The 26,641-nt window shown below is 35.1% G+C and overlaps 1 protein-coding gene across 1 annotated transcript in view; it reads right to left on the bottom strand.

Moving 5' to 3' along the window:
* The window catches only part of Dync2h1 (dynein cytoplasmic 2 heavy chain 1), a 377,152-nt gene that overhangs the window by 59,868 nt on the left and 290,643 nt on the right, over window positions 1-26,641 (bottom strand). Inside the window, exon 83 of the mRNA XM_071616653.1 lies at window positions 23,472-23,588. Coding sequence (XP_071472754.1) covers window positions 23,472-23,588 — 117 coding nt within the window. The remainder of the gene's footprint in view (window positions 1-23,471; window positions 23,589-26,641) is intronic.

Genomic DNA, 26,641 nt, shown 5'->3' with positions numbered 1-26,641 from the left:
AACTTTATTTTAGTACTCTAGGTTTTCATTTCTCTTCAGTGCATTTTTTTTTTTTTAAATTAAGCTCTTATGAGTCTACGAGTTAAATCTGACAGATACACAAATTTACTTACCAATGTGGACAAAGAAATCTAGTTACTGGTTCAACTCTTTTTCAGGAAAAAAAAATTGTCATCTCTTTTTTTCTCTCAATAAATTCTATTGAGAGATATAATTCTATTGACATAAAGCATGTGAAACAAATACCAGGGAAGGCTACATGAAATGAGATGTTAAATGGTGCTGATAATTTAAAATATCACAATATATGAATTTTTAACAATGTAACAATAAAAAATTATGTATTATAACATATTACTTTCCTAAAAAAGATATGATCACTAGCAGACACTAAAAATTAAAGATGCAGTTTTAACCTTCAAGTATGAAAGTCTAAATTATATCTCGTCTATCATATCTAATAAAATATCTTGAATATGATTAATGTCATAAACACTACTAGAGCTTGCTATACCAAAGCTTTAAAGAAATAAAGATAACATTTAATCCATGAAGAGTCTGTATGTTTTACAAAATATGTTCACTTCTATTTATTAGATATACCCAGCACCTCTGTGAACATTGATTTTGCTTTTGAAATATTATTGACTCTTTTTACTCCATGTTCACAGTGCCACAATATTTAAAATCCCCTCCACCTTTAGGCTTCTAACAGCTTCTTAACCTAATCTGTATCATCAATTTACCTATATGAAACATGAACCTTTTCATATCACCTCTCCACCTCATTGGTTTTATTATAACACTACTGCCTAAAAGATAGTGTAACTACTCCAGTATGACATTAAGCCCTCTCTAATAAGATCCTAAGATTTTTTTTCTACAGTTAGATTAGAATAATAATCAGGGCAGACTTCTCCTTCTCCCTGGAATAACATTCTATTGATTTTATTTTCCTTCTAGAGAATTCTTTAATATGTAACCTTCAAAAAGGAGTCTTTGTTGACTTTCCTCTCAGATTAGTCACTCACCAGGGCTCCCAAAGAACTGTAATACCTGTACTTTTGTTTGTTATTATAATCTTCAACATAATTTCTAATGTAAATCACTAACACCTGGTATAGTGACTATCACATAGCAATCCTTCAACCCATATTTGATAATGAATGAAGGAAAAAATGAGTGAAGGGAATGAGGTTATTACTTTTTTTTTCCTTCATGATAAAGTTAAGAATGAAAGTCCAGAACCACTTAATAGGAAAAGATTAGAATCTGGAGCACTGCCTGTTCTTTTCATCAAACATTCATTTATTTTCTTTGTGTAAGTATAACTTTTCTTTTAATTTGAGCTAGCAATTAACCATAACCTGAAAAAATGAAAACTCTAAAACTAGAATAACAGTTCTTTCAATTATCTATATGCATAAAATTTGAAATTCTCCCCAAATTAGAGAATTCATAATTGAGTGCCATACTTTACCTTCCCTAGTTTCAAACACAACTTTTATGAAGATTATGTTAAAACTTGGCACTACAGGAAAATGAGTAATAGTTGAGAAGGCTGTTGAAGGAAGACTTTACCTGGCCTTTATTGCTATTGCAGAGCAGGGAGATTCTGGGAGAAAGAAGGATTATTAGAAAGTCCCCACAGACAGGTCTACTATGGTTTGTTCCATAGCACTGAAATCTGCTTTTCTATGGAAGATGCTATGAAGTCAAGTTGTGAGAGGGGAAAAAGGTTTTCTTCTGGAAAATTACTTTGCTAATGATATAAAGGATGATGCAGAGAAGGTATTTACCATAAGCAGAATGAAATTTGGAGTTTTCTGCAATAATTCATATGAGAAAAAGCAGAAACCTAAATCATGGTAATGGTACTGGGAAGGAAATGGGAAAGAGAATAAAACCCAAAACATTATAGCAGGATGAACTGCAAGATATTTGAAAGATTTGGCTATTAAGAACTTAAGATAATGATATAATATTTATATTACAAATAAATAAAATCTCAAAAAGTCGTCTGACTTTTGAACAAAATTATCTGCCATAGTTCTGAATTCCATATTTGACAAAGACAAACTAAACCCAGAAGACGGGGTACAACAAGAACAGAAAACATCTGGGAGACAGGTATTTGGTTAGTAGGAGGATGGATGGATATGGTAACTGTCAGGGATAGAGCCAGTTAGGCTACAGAGATATTTAGGTTGCAAACTCTTCTTTTTACTTTACCTTGAATAGATCATCATCAATCATGCCACTACTTCTGGGCTTAAAAAAAAATCAATATCAAGCACTGGACATAGGTACCTGATATCTCATAGCATGTAATTCAGCTAGGTAACAGGAACAAAGACTGTTTCTGTTCTGTTTAATACTCCAAATAAAAAGAAAAACAACAACAACAATAAAAAATACCCCCAAAATCTATACCTATATGTATTACAAAGAAATTTATGATAGTAGACAGAATATTCTAAAGGAAAAAAAATCAAAGTCAGTTACAAAGAAATAAAAATCGGATTATAGACTTCTTCAATAAGAAGACTAATAAGTAATATTTTCTAAGAGTTGAAGGAAAAGAATTCAAAGCTAAAAATGGATCTACATTTATTTATACTATCGTCAATTTAGCTACATGTGAAATTGAAATAAAAATCTTACACAAAGAACAACATTTAAAAATAATGCTTTAGAAATGCCATTAAATTAGAGGTTACTACTGCTAAGCCAGGCACCATGTATTCTTTCATTTCAATGAGATGCAAATTTCACAACACTAAGAGAGTAATTAATAAATTCACATACTATTTATTTCCCCCACTACAAGGAAGGCCTGGCTATATTTATTTGGTTTTAGCCTTCTGCAGAAAGTCAAAACCTGAATTAACAAAGCAGTCCTAGCCATCACAATGGCCTAAGAATCTATTCCACTCCTAAGGGCTAAACCCCATTAGCTCATTTTGAGTGAGTTAATCTCTCCCTAAAGAAATAGTAAAGCCCAATTCTTAATTATAGAAAAGGCAGCCAATCCTACAATGAAAGAACTTTACATATTTATTATTCAGTCTCACAAGGAAAATTTTTAAAAAATCAAAGTGATTTCAGCCTACTTTATTAAAGATTAATGTTCATAAAGCTCATAAATATAGTATGGGCTACTGCCTATGTAAAATTTATTTGGGAGGCAGCAGGGTAAGATCAGATTGGAGATTTAGAAAGAATGCTTAGGATTACTGAAATCGACCATTATAAAAAAATTGGATCATATATTTTTAAAGTTTGTGTTAATTACTAATGAAGTTAGAACTTTCTGGGTTGTGTCTTCCCCTTGGGCAGCCCCACCTGCCCAATAAAATCTCTTGGTTGAATTTCCATCCCGGTGAGTCACTTGCCTTTAACTATTTACTGTCAGTAATATCTGCTATATAGGGTTAATTTACTAAAAACAGAAGGGTAAATTTCTGCACTTGAGAGTGTCAGAGACTTACATATCTTAGTATCTGTGCCCAGTGCCACCATAAACATGAGCATATGGGGGCAGAGGGAAAGGGATGTCACTGATAATAAAATAGAATGCTGAGCTCAAGTAGACCTTCCCCATACCTTGATGTTGTTACCCATCCAAAGGTAAATGACATATTATTTTTCCAAAAATAATAGTGTAACAGCAATAAAGCTGACATTGAATGACTCATATGTGCCAAGGCACTGCCATGACTATTTCAATGTTAATGAAAATATTAACAAGAATTATTCCCACACCAAAATTTTACTTTTATAGTTCTAACTATTATAACAGTAAAATGGGCAAATCAATATGGTAGCTGTGTAAGATCCTCTGGTCTCCCTGCAGGCAAAATACAGAAAAAAATTAAATACCCTCTAGCATCAGTATAATTTAGTTGTTTGCTTTTAGATAAGTGTAAAAATCACTAATTTTGGAGGTCACACAGCGATGCAATATGTTAGCTTCCTACTAGTTTTTCAGCTTTGTAGATAACACCTGTGATCCTTTACTAAAAAAGGACTATTCCTCCCTGAGCATGCAGCCCTTGTTCATCATTTAAGGAATATCTGAAACTAGCATAAAATTGACAACCCAGATGCCATATAGTGCTGAAACAGAGGAAATGACTATAGGCAGAGAGAAAATGAATAGCATGCCTAGCATTTCTAGAAAGACAAGCACAAAGCCAGATTCAAAAGACTAGAATAAATATCTAATCCTTCAATGCCCAGAGGATGTCAAATGCCAAAAAACATCAAGAATTTAAGAAATCATGACCTCACCTAATAATCAAAATAAGGTGCCAGAAATTGACCAGAGAGTAATTACTATGGGAGAACTCTCAGAGACTTTAAAATAGCTGTTTTAAGAAAAGTGAGCTTGAAAAAAGAAAGAAAGAAAAACATTTCAATACTCTTAACAGAAATTTAACAAGGAGATGCAAGAATTAAAAAATATCAAACAAATCCTTGAGCTGAAAAATAAAGTGGAATATTTAAAACACAATAGAAGGCATCAGTGTGGTAGATCAAACAGGAAAAAGAATAAGTGAGCTATAAGACAGGCTATCTGAAAATACACAGAGCTGAAAAAAGAAAAATTACTCTTATGAGGATTGTGGGACAGTATTGAGAGCAAATATTCAGGTTCTTGGGGTCCAAGAATGATTTGAGAATGCCAAAGGGTTAGAAAGCTTATTCAAAGAAATAATAACAAAAAAATTCCTAGAGAAGGATATAAATATCCAGATATAGGAAGGTCAATGGTCACCAGTCAAATTTAATTCAACCAAAGCCACTGTAAGACATCTTATAATCAAACATCCAAAAGTGAAAGATTTTTGAGCCTACAAGGGAAGAGAAATAACACAGAAGGGTGTCCCAATTCACCTAATCACAGACTTCTTAGCAGAAATCTTACTGGTCAGTAGAGGATGGTCAGATTTTTACAGTACAGAACAACAACAACAATATATCAGTCAACTGAGAATACTGTAACTGGAAAGGTTATCTTTTAGAAATGGAGATTATAATATTTCCAGAAAAAGAACAGCTAAGAGAATATATCTCTACTAGATCTCTTCTAGAAGAAATGCTAAAGGAATTTCTTCAAATAAAGACATTAATGAGTAAGAAGAAAACACGGGAACATAAAAAAACTCACCGGTAAAGAAGATAAGGATGCTCTAATATTGTAAGTATTGTAAGTATGTTACATAAACCATTCATTAATTTTCAGTACTAAGACTAAAATAATTTAAGTTAAAACAATAATAACTACATTAATATGTTAAGAAGGAAAATAGATCAATTGAAATATCAAATATTTAAAATATAACGGAGTACAAGTATAATTTTAGTATATTTTCTCTTGTTCTTTGTTTTTTTCTCTTTATGATCATGCTATATTTCTATCCTCTCTCACTAGCTTTGTGTAACCAAAGGATGCCTTTCCTAAGCCTCAAGGTAACCACAATGCAAATATCTGTGATAAGCACACACAAAAAAGCAAGGAACAAAAAACCAGCTACTAAAGTAAATAACCAACAAATAAAACCATTAAGAAACAAAGAACTAAATTAACTATAAATGGCTATAGTAAGGCCTTACTTATTTATAGTAAGACCTTGAATTCAAATGGATCTTCAAGTAAAAGACACAGAGAGACTGAATGGATGAATAAAGACCCACCTAATTATATATAATTTTCAAGAAACTCACTTCACTTCTCAGGACATAGAAGGATTGAAAGATTGAAATAAGATATTCCATCCAAATGGAATCTAAAAGAAAATAGGAGAAGCCATACTTACATCAGATAAAACAGACTTTGAATGAAAACCAGTAAAAAGAAGGTCACTGTAAAATTAAAAAGATATCAATTCAGCAAGAGGAAATAATTCAAAGTATGTATCCAAATACATAAAGTAAATATTAATAGACCTAAAATGAGAGAGAGAATCTAATACAGTAGTAGTGGGGGATTTTAAAAACCCACTTTCAGCAATAGATAGGTCATTCGCATGGGAAATCAATAAAGAAACAGAATTATATTGCATCCTAGACCCAATGGACCAAAGAGATATCTACAGAATACCCACCCAATAGCTGTCAAATATACATTTTCTAATCAGCACATGAAATATTCTCCAGCATGGTTCATAAGTCTACAAAACAAGTCTAAACAAATTTAAATAAGTAAAATTTTATCAAGTATCTTTCCTGACCACAATGCAATAAAACTAGAATTCAATAACAATAAAAAGTGGAAATTATTCAAATATAAGAAAATTAAACATTATTTTTGGATCAAAGAAGAAAATAAGAAGGAAGTTAAATTTCTTAAAACAAATGAAAATGGAGACTAACATAGCCAAACATATGGAATGCAGCAAAAGCAGAACTAAGCAGTAAGGTTACATCAAAAAAGTATATCTCAAATAACCTATCCCTATATCTATGAAACTGGACAAACATGAAGGAACTAAATGCAAAATTATTAGAACATAACTAAAAATCAGAGCAGAAATAAATTATATGAAGATCAAAAACAGTGCAAAAGATCAACAAAACAAAGAGTCAGTCTTTCAAAAAGATAAAACAAAATAGACAAATCTTTAACTAGTCTAAGAGAGACAAGACCCAGATGAAAAGAAGACATTACAACTAATACCTCAAAATTAAAAAGTATCATTAGAGATTAACATGAACAACTATATGTCTACAAATTTGATAACCTAGAAGAAATTGACACATTCCTACATTCTTACAACTAAGTGAGACTGAATCATGAAACAATAGAAAACCTAACCAGACCAATAACGAGCAAGAGGATGAATCAGTAATAGTCTCCCATCGAAGAAAAGCCCCAAAACAAAGGACTACTACCCTGCTGAATTCTACTAAACATTTAAAGAAGACCGATGCCAATTCTCCTTAAGTTATTCCAAAGAAACAGAAATGGAAGGAATTCTTCCAAACACATCCTACAAGATCAGCAAATAACCTGGTAACAAACCAGATAAGGGCAAGACAAAAAGAGAAAACTATAGCCTAATATCCTTAATGGACACAGATGCAAAAAGTTCTCAACAAAATACTAGCAAACTGAATCCAATAGTACATTAAAAAGATTATGCACTAGGATCAAGTGGGATTTTCTCCAGGAATACAGGATGGTTCACCATATGCAAATCAATAAGTCTGTTACACCACATTAACAGAACAAAGGACAAAAACTATATTATCATCTTGATAGATTCAGAAAAAGAATTTGATAAAATTCAACATTCCTTCATTATAAAAATATTGACAAATTAGGCACACAAGGAATACATCTCAACATAATAAGTCACAATAGCTAATGTTATACAAAATGGGGAAAAGTTGAAAGATTTCTAAGATCTGGAGCAAGATAAAAATGTCCAAATGTCTACTTTCAACCAACATGCTATGCTGCTGAACATACTAGCCAGAACAATCAGGCAAGAGAAAGAAAGAAAGAAAGGGCATCCAAATTGGAAGCCAAACTGTCACTATTTTCACCAAAACTATTAAAACTAATGAATAAATTCATTAAAGATGCAGGACACAAAATTAAGATACAAAAATTAGTGATGCTGCTATATGCCAATATGTGAATTATCCAAAATAAAAATTGTAGAAAGCTATTCCCTTTACTAAAACTACAAAATATGTGGGTGTTTATACAAACATGCAAAACACATATACCTAAGAATAAATGTAACTAAAGACTTGAAAGATCTTTATAAAGAAAATTATAAAACATTTCATTATAAAGAAAACTGAAGAGGACACCAAAAAAGAGGAAAAACTGCCTGTATTCATAGATTGAAAGAATCAATATTGTTAAAATGTCCATACTACCCAAAGTAATCAATTAATACAATGCAATCCCTGTGAAAACACTAAGACATTCTTCCCAGAATTAGAAAAAAATAATCCTAAAATTTATATGGAACCAAATTGTCAAAATTATCTTGAGTAAACAAACAGGAGACATTATAATACCTGACTTCAAAACATACTACAAAGCTACACCAGGGTAGTTCACAAAGCATGGTACTGGCAATAAAAACACACACAGACCAATGGAACAAAATAGAGTGTCTAAATTGGTATTTACAGCCAACTGATTTTTGACAAAGGTGCTAAAAGCATAATTTGGAGAAAAGTACCTGGAAACTGGAAATCCACATGCAGAAGAATGAAACTAGATTTTATCATTCACCAGTTACAAATATCAAATCAAAACTAATTAAAGACTCAAATATAAGATGTGAAACTATAAAACATTTAGAAGGAAATAATTCAGGACAATGGAATGGGCAAGGATTTTTTGAACAAGACCCCAAAAGCACAAGGAAAAAGCAAAAGCAAAAAGGTATAAATGGAATTACTTATAAACTAAAAAGCTTCCAATGGCAAAGAAACAAACAGAACCAAGAGATAACCTAGAGAATGAGAAAAAATATTTGAACCATTTTACAAGGAGATAATTTCTAGAACATATAAGTAACTCCTGAATCTAAGTAGCAACACAACCTGATTGAAAATGTGCAAGAGTCTTAAGTAGGTATTTTCCAAAAGACGACATACAAAAATAACCAGCAGATATATGCTCAACACCATCAATACATGGGAAAATGAAAAACAAAACTACAATGAGGTTATCACCTCATCCCAGCAAGACTGACTATTATCAAAAAGACTAAAAATAACAAGTGCTGGTGAGGATGTGGAGAAAAGTAAACTCATGTACACTGTTGATAGGAATGTAGTTAGTAAAACCATTATGAAAAACATATGAAGGTTTCCCAAATATTAAAACTAAAACTTTGATATGATTTATTTATCCCACTAATTAGTAATATATCCAAGTAACTGAAATTAGTGTGTCAAAGAGACATCTATGCTCCCATGTTCATTACAATTGTACTCACAGTATCCAAGAAATGGAACTAATTTAAGTGTCCATCAATGGATGAATAAATAAAGAAAATGTGGTACACACATATACAGTAGAAAACTATTCAACCATGAAAAAAACAGGATGAAATCCTGTCATTTGCAATAACATAGATGGTAATGGAGATCATTAAGTGCTCAGCCATAAAGAATCGAATTATGGCATTTGCTGGGAAATTTATAGAAATGGAGAATATCATCCTAAGTGAAATTAAGCCAAACTCAAGAACTCAAAAGTTGAATGTTTTCTCATATGCAGAAGCTAGAGCAAAATAAAAGAAAAAAGATTAGAAGGATAGGATATAATAAAGGTAAAGGAAGATCAGCAATATAAAGAAGATTAAGAGGTAGAGTGGAGGGATGGTATGTATGGTCAAGCAATGCAGAATTAATTCTTTAAAAAATCGTATGTGCATATATAAATATACCACAGGGAGTTTAACCTTTATGCATAAATAAAAAGAACCAATCAAATATAAATAAGTAGACAAGCCTAAGGAAGTCTAGTAGAGGAAAGAGAACAGGGGAGAGGAGGAAGGACAGGGGAGAAAAGGGAGAAGGAAAAGGGGTATCACAAATTGAAACCACATTCTATACCTGTCTGAGTTTGTCAGGATGAATCCAACAATTATGTATAATTATAAAGCTCTAATCAAGAAAATATCAAGGAAAAAACCTGGATTTCTATTTCCTTAATATGAAAATGTAAGTGTCCTATTATTCTGACTCACAAAAATGATTTTTAAAACTTATCAAAATTATATATTAAAAATTATTTAAAAATTCCTCTCCAAATCTATTGAGTTAGTGAAAAAATGACAAGACTAAAAATTTTTCTAACAATTATAGTCGCTGCAATTACATTCAAAGAAAACTCAAGTCTGATCAGTCTAGACACAACCCCACTCGTGACACATATAAGTGTGTTGGAATAACTTTCAGTTTACAGCTAGCAGCTATGAGCAGCTCAGAGTGCTTGAAGAATCTACACTCCGTCAGGCCTGATAGAAATGCCTGCACAATGGGATGCTCTGCTCCAGCGAGCGGTTAGTGAAACCATATCCTTAGCACTTGTGGTTAGTGTTGCCAAGCTGCCAAGCCAGGAAACTGATAGCCAGGAGCTTCAACAAAGAACTCCTAACATAGAAACCCCCTCCCCTAGGGACAAAGACCCTTCCTGATGATAGCAATATTTAGAGCATCCTCAGTGTGGTTATATTACGCATCAGATGATTGGCTTATGGATACTATCTTCCTTGTGTATGATGGATGGGCACGCCCCACTCGAACCCTATAACAATTGTATGCATTCCAAAAATAAACTGAGCTACTGGACGACGACCTGAGGTAGGTCTCCACCCAGTTCTCTCACCAGCTCCCAAGTCTGTGTGTTGATTCCGCGTCTCTACCATCCCGTGACAAGGTAGCCGAGCAACTAATTGACCAGAACCACAGCACAAGTGTATTATAAAATATTGTGCATTTAAACACAATAGAAAAACACTAAAATAATGCTTATCTAGAACTCATGTTAATTATTCATTAAAAGTAATGATCATTATTCTTCCTAGAGAATTAATTTAAAACTCTCTGTTCCTCTGCAGTTGAAAACTCCCTTATTGTATAATTTAATTAGATTTTTGAAGTGACCCAACATATTAATCTAGGCTTGGATCTGTATAGAAATGTGTTCTTTTACCTAATTAGGATAAGCATCTTTGTTAATTACATCTTTAAGATAAACACTAGAAAAAATTATGCTACTCCTCTAGATTCATTATTTAGTTAACAAAGAGATATTAAATTTCCAGAATATAGAAAGACCCCATAACAATTCTGCCTCAATATTATCTTTTAGATGAGAAATAACAATAGTTAATATTTGTAGGGTATTTAACATATGGTAGGCACAGTTCTAAGTGCTTTCTTTACAAGTATTAACTCTAGTTGTTATAACAATCTATTTTCTCTATTTCACAGAGCCAGTAACTAGGCAAAGAGCTAATTATCATGTGCAAAGTGGAATTTTTAGACTAGGTAGTACAGTTCATTAGTCCATGCTTTACAAATTTAGACTTAATGGTAAAAATAATTTATTTCTGTTCTATTTTACTAACTTTTGTATTTTATCTGACCAGTATGTTTTTTAAATGAATAATGATAAATTATACTAAACTAAAAATTATATTATAAGTATGTGTGTGGGGGAGATACTGAGGATTGAACCCAGGGTCACTCTATCTCTGAGTTATACCCCTAGATCTTTTTTACTTTGTGATAGGGTCTTGCAAAGTTGTTGAGGCTGGACTTGAACTTATGATCCTTCAAAGTTTATTTTATAAATGGACTTTGATTTCAATTTCTATACTTCTTGTCTCATTTATTTTCTACTGTTTCATTTTAAAATAGAGTTCTTCCAGGACCTCCTTGCTTTGAGGGTCTGGGCTGAGAAATCAGCTAAGATCTGAATGGGTTTCCCCCTATATGTTATCTGATACTTCTCTCTCACAGTCTTTAAAAATCTTAACCTTATTCTGTATATTAGGCATTTTTTGTGTGGGTCTGTTGTAATTTTGTACATTTTGGTGTCCTGTAAGCCTCTTTTTTTTTTTTTCTCATTTCTTTCTTTTTTTTTTTTTTAAATTTTTTATTGTGGGTTGTTCAAAACATTACAAATTTCTTGACATATCATATTCCACACTTTGATTCAAGTGGGTTATGAACTCCCACCTTCACCCCATACACAGATTGCAGAATCACATCAGTTACACATCCATTGATTTACAAATTGCCATGCTAGTGTCTGTTGTGCTCCACTGCCTTTCCCATCCTCCACCCTCCCCCCTCCCCACCTCTCCCCTCCCCTCCCCTCCTCTCTCTCTACCTCCTCCACTATATAACCCTGAGGGTCTCCTTCCATTACCATGCAATTTTCCTTCTCTCTCCCTTTCCCTCCCATCTCTCATCCCTGTTAAATGTTAATCATCTTCTCCTGTTCTTCGTCCCTACACTGTTCTTAGTTACTCTCCTTATATCAAAGAAGACATTTGGCATTTGTTTTTTAGGGATTGGCTAGCTTCACTTAGCATAATCTGCTCTAATGCCATCCATTTCCCTGTAAATTCTATGATTTTGTCATTTTTTAATGTAGAGTAATACTCCATTGTGTATAAATGCCACATTTTTTTTATCCATTCGTCTATTGAAGGGCATCTAGGTTGGTTCCACAGTCTTGCTATTGTGAACTGTGCTGCTATGAACATCGATGTACCAGTGTCCCTGTAGCATGCTCTTTTTAGGTCTTTAGGGAATAGACCAAGAAGGGGAATAGCTGGGTCAAATGGTGGCTCCATTCCCAACTTTCCAAGAAATCTCCATACTGCTTTCCAAATTGGCTGCACCAATCTGCAGTCCCACCAGCAATGTACAAGTGTACCCTTTTCCCCACATCCTCGCCAGCACTTGTTGTTGTTTGACTTCCTAATGGCTGCCAATCTTACTGGAGTGAGATGGTATCTTAGGGTGGTTTTGATTTGCATTTCTCTGACAGCTAGAGATGTTGAGCATTTTTTCATGTACTTGTTGATTGACTGTATGTCCTCCTCTGAGAAGTGTCTGTTCAGGTCCTTGGCCCATTTGTTGATTGGGTTGTTTGTTTTCTTATTGTCTAATTTTTTGAGTTCTTTGTATACTCTGGATATTAGGGCTCTATCTGAAGTGTGAGGAGTAAAGATTTGTTCCCAGGGTGTAGGCTCCCTATTTACCTCTCTTATTGTTTCTTTTGCTGAGAAAAAACTTTTTAGTTTGAGTAAGTCCCATTTGTTGATTCTAGTTATTAACTTTTGTGCTATGGGTGTCCTATTAAGGAATTTGGAGCCCGACCCCACCGACTGTAGATCGTAGCCAACTTTTTCTTCTATCAGACGGCGCGTCTCTGATTTGATATCAAGCTCCTTGATCCATTTTGAATTCACTTTTGTGCATGGCGAGAGAAAGGGATTCAGTTTCATTTTGTTGCATATGGATTTCCAGTTTTCCCAGCACCATTTGTTGAAGATGCTATCCTTCCTCCATTGCATGCTTTTAGACCCTTTATCAAATATAAGATAGTTGTAGTTTTGTGGATTGGTTTCTGTGTCCTCTATTCTGTACCATTGGTCCACCCGCCTGTTTTGGTACCAGTACCATGCTGTTTTTGTTACTATTGCTCTGTAGTATAGTTTGAAGTCTGGTATCGCTATACCGCCTGATTCACACTTCCTGCTTAGCATTGTTTTTGCTATTCTGGGTCTTTTATTTTTCCATATGAATTTCATGATTGCTTTCTCTATTTCTACAAGAAATGCCGTTGGGATTTTGATTGGCATTGCATTAAACCTATAGAGAACTTTTGGTAATATCGCCATTTTGATGATGTTAGTTCTGCCTATCCATGAACAGGGTATATTTTTCCATCTTCTAAGATCTTCTTCTATTTCTCTCTTTAGGGTTCTGTAGTTTTCATTGTATAAGTCTTTCACCTCTTTTGTTAGGTTGATTCCCAAGTATTTTATTTTTTTTGAAGATATTTTGAATGGAGTGGTTGTCCTCATTTCCACTTCAGAGGATTTGTCGCTGATATACAGGAATGCCTTTGATTTATGCGTGTTGATTTTATATCCTGCCACTTTGCTGAATTCATTTATTAGCTCTAATAGTTTCTTTGTAGAGCCTTTTGGGTCTGCTAGGTATAGAATCATATCATCTGCAAATAGTGATAATTTAAGTTTTTCTTTTCCTATTTTTATGCCTTTAATTTCTTTCGTCTGTCTAATTGCTCTGGCCAGTGTTTCGAGAACTATGTTGAATAGAAGTGGAGAGAGAGGGCATCCCTGTCTAGTTCCAGATTTTAGAGGGAATGCCTTCAGTTTTTCTCCATTCAGAATGATGCCAGCCTGAGGCTTAGCATAGATTGCTTTTACAATATTGAGGTATGTTCCTGTTATCCCTAGTTTTTCTAGAGTTTTGAACATAAAGGGATGCTGTACTTTGTCAAATGCTTTTTCCGCATCTATCGAGACGATCATATGGTTCTTATTTTTAAGTCTATTGATGTGGTGAATAACATTTATTGATTTCCGTATATTGAACCAACCTTGCATCCCAGGGATGAATCCTACTTGATCATCGTGTACAATTTTTTTGATATGTTTTTGTATCCGATTCGCCAGAATTTTATTGAGGATTTTTGCATCTAGGTTCATTAGAGATATTGGTCTGTAGTTTTCTTTCTTTGAAGTGTCTTTGTCTGGTTTAGGTATCAGGGTGATGTTGGCCTCATAGAATGAATTTGGAAGTTCTCCCTCCTTTTCTATTTCCTGAAGTAGCTTGAAAAGTATTGGTATTAGTTCTTCTTTAAAGGTTTTGTAAAATTCTGCTGTATACCCATCTGGACCTGGGCTTTTCTTAGTTGGTAGTCTTTTGATGGTTTCTTCTATTTCCTCAATTGATATTGGTCTGTTTAGGTTTTCTATATCCTCCTGACTCAATCTGGGCAGATCATATGACTTAAGAAATTTATCTATGCCTTCACTATCTTCTAATTTGTTGGAGTATAAGGATTCAAAATAGTTTTTGATTATCTTCTGTATTTCTGAAGTGTCTGTTGTGATATTGCCTTTTTCATCCCGTATGCTAGTAATTTGAGTTCTCTCTCTTCTTCTCTTCGCTAGCATCGCTAAGGGTCTGTCGATTTTGTTTATTTTTTCAAAGAACCAACTTTTAGTTTTGTCAATTTTTTCAATTGTTTCTTTTGTTTCAATTTCATTAATTTCAGCTCTGATTTTAATTATTTCTTGCCTTCTACTTCTTTTGCTGTTGTTTTGCTCTTCTTTTTCAAGGATTTTGAGATGAAGTATGAGATCATTTATTTGTTGGTTTTTTCTTTTTTTAAGGAATGAACTCCAAGCAATGAATTTTCCTCTTAGAACTGCTTTCAATGTGTCCCATAGATTCCGATATGTTGTGTCTGTGTTTTCATTTATCTCTAAGAATTTTTTAATTTCCTTCTTGATGTCTTCTATAACCCATTGATCATTCAGTAACCTATTGTTCATTCTCCAAGTGATGTATGCTTTTTCCTTCCTTCTTTTATCGTTGATTTTCAGTTTCATTCCATTATGATCAGATAAGATGCATGGTATTATCTCTACTCCTTTATATTGTCTAAGAGTTGCCCTGTGACATAATATATGATCTATTTTTGAGAAGGATCCATGTGCTGCTGAGAAAAAAGCGTAACTGCTTGATGTTGGGTGGTATATTCTATATATGTCCATTAGGTCTAGGTTATTAATAGTGTTATTGAGTTCTATAGTTTCCTTATTCAACTTTTGTTTGGAAGATCTGTCCAGTGGCGAGAGAGGTGTGTTGAAGTCTCCCATGATTATGGTATGGTGGTCTATTAGACTCTTGAACTTGAGAAGAGTTTGTTTGACGAACATAGCTGCACCATTGTTTGGGGCATAAATATTTATGATTGTTATGTCTTGTTGGTGTATGGTTCCCTTAAGCAGTATGTAGTGTCCCTCTTTATCTCTTTTGATTAACTTTGGCTTGAAATCTATTTTATTTGATATGAGTATGGACACTCCTGCTTGTTTCCGAAGTCCATATGAGTGATATGATTTTTCCCAACCTTTCACCTTCAGCCTATGTAAGTCTTTTCCTATCAAATGCGTCTCCTGTAGGCAGCATATTGTTGGGTCTTGTTTTGTGATCCATTCTACTAGCCTGTGTCTCTTAATTGGTGAGTTTAAGCCATTAACATTTAGGGTTATTATTGAGATATGGGTTGTTCTTCCAGCCATATTTGTTTATTTCTGTTACTAAACATGGTTTGTTTTCCTCTTTGATTATTCCCCCCCCCCCTTTACTGTCCTACCTCCCACTGTTGGTTTTCATTGTTATTTTCCATTTCCTCTTCCTGTAATGCTTTGGCGAGGATGTTTTGAAGAGATGGTTTTCTAGCTGCAAATTCTTTTAACTTTTGTTTATCGTGGAAGGTTTTAATTTCATCCTCCATCCTGAAGCTTAATTTCGCTGGATACACAATTCTTGGTTGGAACCCATTTTCTTTCAGTGTTTGAAATATGTTATTCCAGGATCTTCTAGCTTTCAGAGTCTGTGTTGAAAGATCAGCTGTTATCCTGATTGGCTTACCCCTAAATGTAATCTGCTTCCTTTCTCTTGTAGCTTTTAAAATTCTCTCCTTATTCTGTATGTTGGGCATCTTCATTATAATGTATCTAGGTGTGGATCTCTTATGATTTTGCACATTCGGCGTCCTGTAGGCTTCTAGGATTTGGGATTCTGTCTCATTCTTCAAGTCTGGGAAGTTTTCTTGTATTATTTCATTGAATAGACTTCTCATTCCTTTGGTTTGGAGCTCTGTACCTTCCTGTATCCCAATGACTCTTAAGTTTGGTCTCTTAATGTTATCCCATATTTCTTGGATGTTCTGCTCATGGTTTCTTAACAGTCTTGCTGAGCTGTCTATGTTCTTTTCCACTTGAAATACTTTGTCTTCATTGTCTGATGTTCTATCTTCTAAGTGTTCTACTCTGCTGGTAGTATTCTCCATTGAGTTTTTAAGTTGGTTTATTGCTTCCTGCATTTCTAGGATTTCTGTTTGTTTGTTTTTTATAACCTCTATCTCCCTGTATAGTTGATCCTTTGCTTCCTGGATTTGTTTGCGTAATTCGTTGTCGAAGTGATCTTTCATTGTCTGATTTTGCTGTTTAATGTCTTCCTTGATACTCCAGATCATCTGAAGCATGTATATCCTGAACTCTTTATCTGACATTCCATCTGCTGCAGCTGTTACCTCTTCTAAAGTTGCGTTGACCTGCATTGCTTGTGGTCCTTTCTTTCCTTGTCTTTTCATACTGCTTGCGTATCTTTCCTGCAGGTGCGGGCGGCGGCTCTGCTCTCTCCTTATTCCAATTGGGGTGTAGTGGCTACCACGCCGGCAGGTCACTGGGCCTGTTCTGGGAGCTGGCGGCGGCTCTGTTCTGCCCCTACTCCAATTGGGGTGACGAGTGTACCACGCCGGCAGGCCACCGGGCCTGATCCGCCGGTCGGTTGCAGGTTTGCCTACCCTGCAGGCGCGGGCGGCGGCTCTACTCTGCCCCTACTCCAAATGGGGTGACGTGTCTGTCGTACCGGCAGGCCACTGGGCCTGTCCCGCTGGTCGGTCGCAGATCTGCCCACCTTTCGGGCACGGGTGGAGGCTCTGCTCTGCCCCTACTCCAATTGGGGTGTCGTGACTACCCCGCCTGCAGGACGCTGGGCCTGTTCCTGGCACGGGCGGCGACTCTGCTCTGCCACTACTACAATTAGGGTGGTGTTTGTACCACGCCGGCAGGCTCCTGGGCCTGATCCGCCGGTCTGTTGTAGGTCTGCCTACCTTGGAGGTGCGGGCGGCGGATCTGCCCTGCCCCTCCTACCACGCCTGCGGACCCCTGGGCCTGATCTGCAGGTTGATCACTGGTCTGCTCACCCTGCGGGCACGGGTGGCGGTACCTCTCCGCCCCCACTCCAATTGGGGTCACGTGACCACCACACTGGCAGGGCCTGATCCGGGCGTGCTCTGCCCCTACTCCAGTTGGGGTGACGTGTGTACCACACTGGCAGGCCACTGGGCCTGACCCGCCAGGCTGTCACAGGTCTGTTTACCTTGCACGCTCATTCGTCACAGCGCGAACCGCAGCTCTGCCCTGCCCCTCCTACCACGCCCATGTACCACTGGGTCGCGGGTCTGCCCACCTTGCGGTTGCGGGTGGCGGCTCCGCTCCGCCCCCTCTCCAATTGGGGTCACACGGTCACCACGCTGGCGAGCCGCTGGGCCTGCTCCGGGCGCTGGCGGCGGCCCGGCTCCTTCCCTCTGGCTCGACGACAAATTGAGGAGACTCGGGTGACTGTGCCTCACCCCCCCTACCAGGAGACCAACTGCTTATGTCACCACTGGTATTGATGAAGTTCCCTCCTCCGCCGCTTTCTGCAGACATCAGATCTCTGCCATGTTGGTATCCTATGCGAATGGCAGCATTTCGTTCCCCTTGCCGGGCAACCAAAGCACCGGGTGAGTCCTGACCGGCCCTCAGCAGGACCCGGACCGAGAAGCAGTTTCCGTGGGCTCCTAGCCCCGGGCCAGGGAAGTTCCGGGAGCCGGAACTCGGCCGCTCCGTGCTCGGTGTAAGCTCCTATAAATGTAAGCTCCAAGAAGCAGTCCCCGCGGGCTCAGTTCCGGGAGCCGGAATTCGGCTGCTTAGTGCTTGTTGTATGCTCTGGTAGGAGCAGGCCTGTAAGCCTCTTATATTTGATTTTTCATTTCATTTTTCAGGTTTGGGAAATTTCTGATATTATTTCATTGAAAAGATTTTCATTCCTTTGGTTTGTATCTTCACACCTTCCTCTATCCTGATAAGTATTAAATGTGGTCCTTTCATGTTATCACATAATTCTTGGAAGTTCTGTTTATGGTTTCTTACTATCTTCTCTGTGTTGTCAACTTGATTTTCAAGATTATACATTTGACTTTGTTGCCTATGGGTCTGACTTCCAAGTAGTTTATTCTGTTGGTTGTACTTTCCATTGAACTTTTAATTTTTTTTATCTTTTCATTTTGAGGATTTCTGCTTGATTTATTTTCATAATCTCTAACTCTTTTTTTAAAAAAAGAGAGAGAGAGAAAGAGAGAAGAGAGAGGGAGAGAGAGAGAGAATTTTTTAATATTTATTTTTTTTTTAGTTTTTGGTGGACACAACATCTTTATTTTATTTTTATGTGGTGCTGAGGATTAAACCCAGCACCCTGCGCACACCAGGCAAGCGACATCCCCAGCCCAAATAATCTCTAACTCTTTATTGAAGTTTACTTTCACCACCTGAAATTTATCTTTGATTTCACTCCTTATATTTTATATCCAGCAAAATTAAGCTTCAGATTTGAAGATGAAATAAAAACCTTTCATGATAAACAAAAGTTAAAAGAATTTGCAACTAGAAATCCTGGACTATAGAACATTCTCAGCAAAATATTCCATGAGGAGGAAATGAAAAAAAAAATAGTGAAAACCAGCAAAGGAAGGAATTAAAATTAAAGAAATTAAATTACAATTAAAGGAATTACTAAAGAAAAGTCAATCAAAGGAGAAATAAAATAAATTAAAAACTAGAAATAAACCCAAATGACTGGGAATACAAATCACATCTCAATAATAACCTTGAACATTAATGGCCTAAACTCACCAATCAAAATATACAGAGAGGCAGATTGGATTTAAAAAAAAAAAAAAACCCAACAATATGCTGTCTCCAAGAGACTTATCTCACAAAGACATTCACAGACTAAAGGTGAAATGATGGGAAAAAACATCACTCACGAGGATAGTGTAAATAAGCAGGGATTTCTATCCTCATATCAGAGTGGACTCTAAGCCAATGTTAATGAGAAGGGACAAAGAAGGACATTTCATACTGCCTAAAGGAATTATACATCAACAAGATATAACAATCCTAACTATCTATACCCCAAACAATGGAGCATCTACATACATCAAACCAACCTTTCTCAATTTCAAGAATCAAATAAACCACACACAATACTATGCCTCTGTCACCAATGGATAGTTCCTCCAATCAAAAACTAAAAAGCTATAGAAGTAAAAAATACAATTGATAATTTAGATTTAACAGACATACATAGAATATTTCGTCCATCAATAACTAAATACACTTTCTTCTCAGCAGCACATGAATCCTTCCCTAATATAGACCATGTTATGTAAGCTATCACAAATGTTGACATACAATTGTAATATTACCTTAATATATTTTAGCATCTGTAGGTTTATTTTGATAGCTCCCTTTCCATTGATATTAACTTTTGTGTTCTTTCTTTTTTCTGGATTAGATTTGTTTATTTTTTTAATCAAATTTTAGCTGTATTAGTTCTCCTCTACTAATATATTTCTGCTCCTACTCTTATTTTTCCTTCCTACTACATAATTTGAAAATAATTTATTATTCTAGCTTCACTTTGATACAAGTACTTTAAGTTATGAAAGTTCACCTGAGTACTGTTTTTAACCCAGAAATCCTGATATTTTAAGCTTTTTTTAAAATCACTTAGTTCAAAGCACTTTTTATTTATTTTTCTTATGCTTTCTTCCTTGACTTCTGAGATAATTATAGGTATGTCATTTAATTTTGAAATAGTTGACATGGGGGTGAGGTCCTATATATCTTAAGGTGATTGGTTTCTAATGTAATAAGTCATACATAGAACACAATCTACATGATTTCAAAATTTAAAAAGTAATGGAAATGCTTTTTATATTGATTGCATTGGTTACATTCATGTCAAAACTGATCAAACTGCAAACTTCAAATATGTGCATTTTATTGTAGTTCAATTTTATCTCAATAAAGGTATGGGAAAAAAAGAAGTTTATCTTGGGAATGAATTTATAATCTTTTTCATTTTGTAATTCTTTAACTTCTGTGTAGCTTCATATGAAGAAAAAACTATTAAATTGGAATGGTAACTATTCAAGTGGTGTCTAAAAAGAGCCTTCTTGTAATAAGAAAAAATGCAAATAGAGCAAAATTGATCTTTTTTACGTACACCATTTTTGTGAACTCACATATTAAATATTTCATGAGCTGCTTCTGAACAAGGTAATAGTTTCCTCATTTTTGTTACCACAAAATTTGAAAATATGAAAAGCTATGGATACAAAGTGATATTTCTGATAAACTAGGGAGGATTATCATCATCATTATTTAAAAATATATATTAAAATAATATTATAATTAATAATAATATATTATTATTATTTAAAAATAATACTATTATTATTAAAAAAACCACTTCAACAGAGAGGAAGGTAAGTCTATGTAGAGGGAAATATAAGAATAAAAATCTGAAAAAGAGCCTGGTCTTTTAAAAATAAAGGAACAAAATAGCAACAAAAACACTGGACATATGGTACACAGAGGACCAAAAGAAGACAGTCAACCTGACTGGGATGAGACCATCAATGTTCATGCTAAATATGTGACCCTTTGTTTTATTCCTAAGTAATCAAAAGACCTTTCAAAAAGATGCATTAGATGATCCAGAAAGAAAATTAAGAAGAATGTGGAGGATAAACTGAAAAGCGGTGGCTCCCAGATTTATCAAAGGACACATGTCTAGTTTAGTAGAAACAATAGAAGCCAAAGTAGTCAAACATCAATGGGTCTAGAAAATTACTCCAAAATCTACTTTTATCCTGCCTTTCAATATTTTGTTTTAGCTTGCAATTCCTACCACTTGAGAATGACTGACTACTCATGTGGAAAGTCTACTGACCTCTTCCATGGTGTTTCCCCCAAAATAAAATCTTTCAGCAACATACACTATAATCTGTGCTTCTGCACACGTGTTTACCACAATGTTTTTTTGATATTGTACTCCACCCTTTTCCTCTGTATGTAGGACTAGAGTAGTGAGGGAGTATGTCCTGACATAAATCAAACAACAGAAGATGAATAATAGGTTATTATCTATATTCAAAATGAGGGTTTGTGCAAAGGCAGAGAATTTGAGTCATTATTCTTGGGCTGGGTTTTAGAAGGCAAATAATTTACATTTGAAATCCTATTCACGGTCTTCTTTGTGTTAAAAAAAATTCTCAGAATTACAAAGGTGGTATATATGTGTGTTAACAGTGGGCTAGGATGGGACAGCAATAAAATCAGATAAAAGAAGCAGGTAGAGCAAGGAAGACTAAACTCATCATCCCACAAAACTTCACACAATGGACGATTTAGGAAGTTATAGAAAGCAGGCTGTGCCTTGCTCCCAGTTACTCCATGATGTATAGAATGGCAAGTTTCTGTGCCTAAATCCAAGTTACTCCATTTTGTAAAGCAGTAGTTTGCCGTAAGCTACTCCAATTTGAGTAAAAGTGTAAAGGTAGAATGACTCTATAACTCCTGTGCACAAGTAAACAACCACTATCTGCCCAGCACAACCATAAGGCACAGATTGACAAATAACTTACACATGCTAACTTATCAAGCTCAATCAAGGAGTACTTAGACACAAACTGAAACTGCCATCTGTCTGTCCAGACCCTCTGCTTTGACAACTGCAGAAGTAGTCCCTTAAAATCCTTATCTAACTATCTACAGTAACTCTGATTTTGCATTCATCTCTCCATCAATGCTCATAGCCCAGTACCCTACAGCTGTCTTAACCCTTTACCTTTTTGACTCACTGTCTCTCCCTCCTGCCCCTCTGAAGTTTGATGTGTTGAGTGAACTTGTGATTGCCCAGCTTATGACTATCAGATAACCTGTGAGTATTCTATGAACTGCCACCACTAAAATTTATGTAGCCTGTGAATTTATTATTATCCAATAAATTCTAACATGATGGAAAGACACAAAGATGTTTGGTCTATGTTAATGACATAACTCACTAACCACAGAAGTGCCACAACTTCAAAGAATATAGTCCAAAGGGAAGTGACTTAGTTAAAAAAAAAAAAATCACACACTAATTTGGGCTGCTCCTTGCAAAATCTCATTACTGTATTCTTGTGAAAAATAGATATAAAAGTTGTTTTTGAAGTCAGATCTAATATGTCATTAAAAACAACAAGGCCAACAACAAGGCCACGGCAAATTCAGGTATGGAAATAGAAAAAACTTAAAGGAAGTAAGGCAACAAAGCTATGCAGGAGTCTTCAATCTCACCCAAACTCTGAAAATTGGAACAAACAATTTACTTATATTTCAGGAAGAAGAAAATTTTCCATAGATATCTATTTATTGTATATTAGATCTGTAACATGTAACATTAGTTCTTTGAAATAATCAGGATAACTTTTACCATTAGTTTGCTATTTAAAAAGAAGTACATAATTATTTAAATCATTCAATTACCATCTTATTTTTTTACCTAGAGACAGAAAATAATATATTATTCTCAGAAAAAATAGCCATTTATATAATAAGTATATACATAATTTATATATGTGGATGTATATGTTTATGCATTTCAAGTATTGCATAAACCTTGAATATTAGAAAAAAAATCAGTTACTTTTTTTTTTTTAATGATTTGGAACTGGGCTTAGAAACTGTAAAAAGAAGCTGAGTCCCGGTAAAATAAATATTACCATCTATTAACACAAGAAATGAAATGTTAAAGGAGAAGACTGAAAACCTGTATGAATTTGGTTACAAAAAGATGGAATAAATACTATTAACTATAATATGAATTGATATGAAGAAAGATCAAAGGCATCACTTAAGAGGAATATATGAAATGTTATCCTTACAGTATTTGGGCAGAAGAGGAGAGCACAGGTTTAGGAAGCTGGGAAAAAAGGATGTGCAGAAAAATAAAAGAAAAAATAATCAGAATATTCCATTACTAACCTGGTTTAGTTTCTTCCACAGATTGAGGACAGGAGAAAGTTCATTAGACCAGATTTCTCTATCAAATTTGCAACCAGCTGTTACTGATCTGCCCAGGATCCTCAGCTGTGAAATAACCTGAATGAAAAAAATTAGTAGCAATAAATAGAAATAATTGCAACAGAAAGAAACAATACCAGCACAAAACCAAGCATATTTATTTTATAAAAATGATTGATTATGTTGTAAGCAGGTTTTAATATTATTGTCTCTGTACAATTGGCTTCATATTTTACTGATTTTATTTTTAGTAGTTAAAAAAATGTAAAGTGAAGGGAAACCAGTATAAAATTATAATTGCAATGTCTCTTATTTGCAAAGCTGCTGCTTTATGCAGAAAGATCTCATTATCCATTATTAATAACCTGAGCTTTATTTGCTAATTTTTAAAATCTGTCTTTTTTGTTAAGTTTCATGATTTCCAAAATGCCAACATGGTTTTTTAAAAAATATAAAATGATAGGAAAGATAGTAAATAGCATAGTAAACATTATATAAAATGGTAAACCAATTTTAAGTAACTTCTGGTTGGTAAAAATTATTCATAAATCTAAGTTCTAATGCCCTACTAATTTTAGGTTGTCATTTCAATGTTTCATCTACACACAGGGCTTCAATGAAAGACGTATAGTTCAGTTAATGAAAATGAAGAAAGGTAAATAATTATTCCTTATTTTGGATTTTTGGTTCCATATATACTATTATCAGCTTCTCTATCATTCTCATTAAAAGCAATTAACACAGAGGCTTTTTCTAAGATAGAATTAAATAGCTCCCATTTTAAGGGCATTTATTAACCTCCTTATTCATTTGTTAAAAATTATCTGAAATATTATCAAGTATGCTGAATCCTAGATCACAGATAGTGTAGTGTATGAAAGAAAGAAAGAAAGAAAGAAAGAAGAGAAGAGAAGAGAAAAGAAAGGAAGAAAGAAAAGAAAGAATTGCTGATTGCTTTTTTATAATATTTTAATTAAATATTAAAATTCCCACTACCCGGTCCACCACTTTGACACCCAGCTTGGCACTTAGCACTCAGAGCTTGGCAAGAGATTGACCCCAGGAGGCCAGTATCCAAGAGCAAAAGAAGTGGCCAAGGATAAGCTCCCCATCCCACAAGTGGAACTCTGGGGAGATTCCTGGGGTACAGTCTCCCAACATAGATTGGCATCTAATGGGCTCTAGAGATGCATTGTTAATTCAACACCACCAGGCAATTCACCATGCATAAAGCACATGGAACCTCACTAAACCTAAGCCCCATTCCCAGAAATTCCACCTTGGGAACTCCTTTAACAGAACCCAGCAAACACCCTGGAAGTGGAGCTAACAGATTATCCCATTCCATCCCACACCACTCTACCAAGAAGGGAAGTTAAAAAGTCTTAAACTCCAAATTGCAACTCAGTAAGTAACACAATAAAAAAGAAGGAAGAACTCAACAGCCCATGGCTCACACTCCTACACTCATTCATACCTTAAAAAGAAATGAAAAGAAAATCACTAGAGCACAGATAAGAAACATGTTTCTCACTATTTTGTCCACCATAATGAAAACGACTTCTTAACTTTCATCATGATTTTTCTTTTCTTTTGAATGTGTACCAACTTATTCAAGAACAATTATACATATGCATATGTTATGTTTGTCTTCTCATTTCTAGCCTCTTTTTTTTTTAAAAAAAAAAAAGTTAGTTATTTTTCCTTGTTCTTTTTTTTTTACCATACGATTTATTTTTATTTTTTTTTAGTCATACATGACAGCAGAATGTATTTTGACATACAATACATACATGGAATGTACATACATCAATCATATTGTCTATTCTATTCTGCTACTCTACCTATCCTCCCTACTCCACCCCTCCTCTCCCATCCTTTCTCTCTATCCAATCTAGTGTGACACATATTTTTTTCTTTTTCTCGTCACAACATCATATATGTATTTTGTATAACAATGAGGTTCTCCTTCTATCTTCCGTGCAACTCCCTTTCTCCCTCTTTTTCCCTCCCACCTCTCTTCCCTATTTAGTGGTAGTCTTCTCATGCTCTTCCTCCCTATCCCATTTTGAGTTACCCCCCTTATATCAGAGAAGACATTCGGCATTTGTTTTTTAGGGATTGGCTAACTTTACTTAGCATAATCTGCTCTAATGCCATCCATTTGCCTGCAAATGCCATGATCTTGTTATATTTTAGTGCTAATATTCCATTGTGTATAAATGCCACATTTTTTTAATCCATTCATCTATTGAAGGGCATCTAGGTTAGTTCCACATTCTAGGTATTGTGAATTGTGCTGCTATAAACATTGATGTGGCTGTGTCCCTATAGTATACTCTTTTTAGGTCTTTTGGGTACAGTCTGAGAAGGGGAAGAGCTGGGTCAAATGGTGGTTCCATTCCCAGCTTTCCAAGGAATCTCTATACTGCTTTCCAAATTGGCTGCACCAATTCGCAGTCCCACCAGCAATGTATGAGTGTACCCCCCCCCCCCCCAGCACTTATTGTTGTTTGACTTCATAATGGCTGCCATTCTTATTGGAGTGAGATGGTATCTTACAGTAGTTTTAATTTGCATTTCTCTGATTGCTAGAGATGGTGAGCATTTTTTCATGTATTTGTTGATTGATTGTATATCCTCTTCTAAGAAGTTTCTGTTCAAGTCCTTGGCCCATCTGTTGATTGGGTTATTTGCTTTTTTGTTGTTTAACTTTTTGAGTTCTTTGTATACTCTAGAGATTAGAGCTCTATCTGATGTTTGAGGGGTAAAAATTTGTTCCCAGGATGTAGGCTCCCTATACACCTCACATATTATTTCTCTTGCTGAGAAAAAACTTTTTAGTTTGAATTCATCCCATTTGTTGATTCTTGGTTTTAACTCTTGTGCTATAGGTGTCTTATTAAGAAATTTGGGGCCTGCCCCCACGTGATGAAGATTAGGGCCAACTTTATCTTCTATTAGATGCAGAGTCTCTGGTCTGATTCCTAGCTCCTTGATCCATTTTGAGTTGACTTTTGTGCATAGTGAGAGAAAGGGATTCAATTTCATTTTGTTGCGTATGGATTTCCAGTTCTCCCAGCACCATTTGTTGAAGATGCTATCCTTTCTCCATTGCATGGTTTTAGGAC

This window comes from Marmota flaviventris, chromosome 9, assembly GCF_047511675.1.
Source record: "Marmota flaviventris isolate mMarFla1 chromosome 9, mMarFla1.hap1, whole genome shotgun sequence".
Classification (NCBI taxonomy): domain Eukaryota; kingdom Metazoa; phylum Chordata; class Mammalia; order Rodentia; family Sciuridae; genus Marmota; species Marmota flaviventris.
This window is presented reverse-complemented; position numbering and strand designations above follow the sequence as displayed.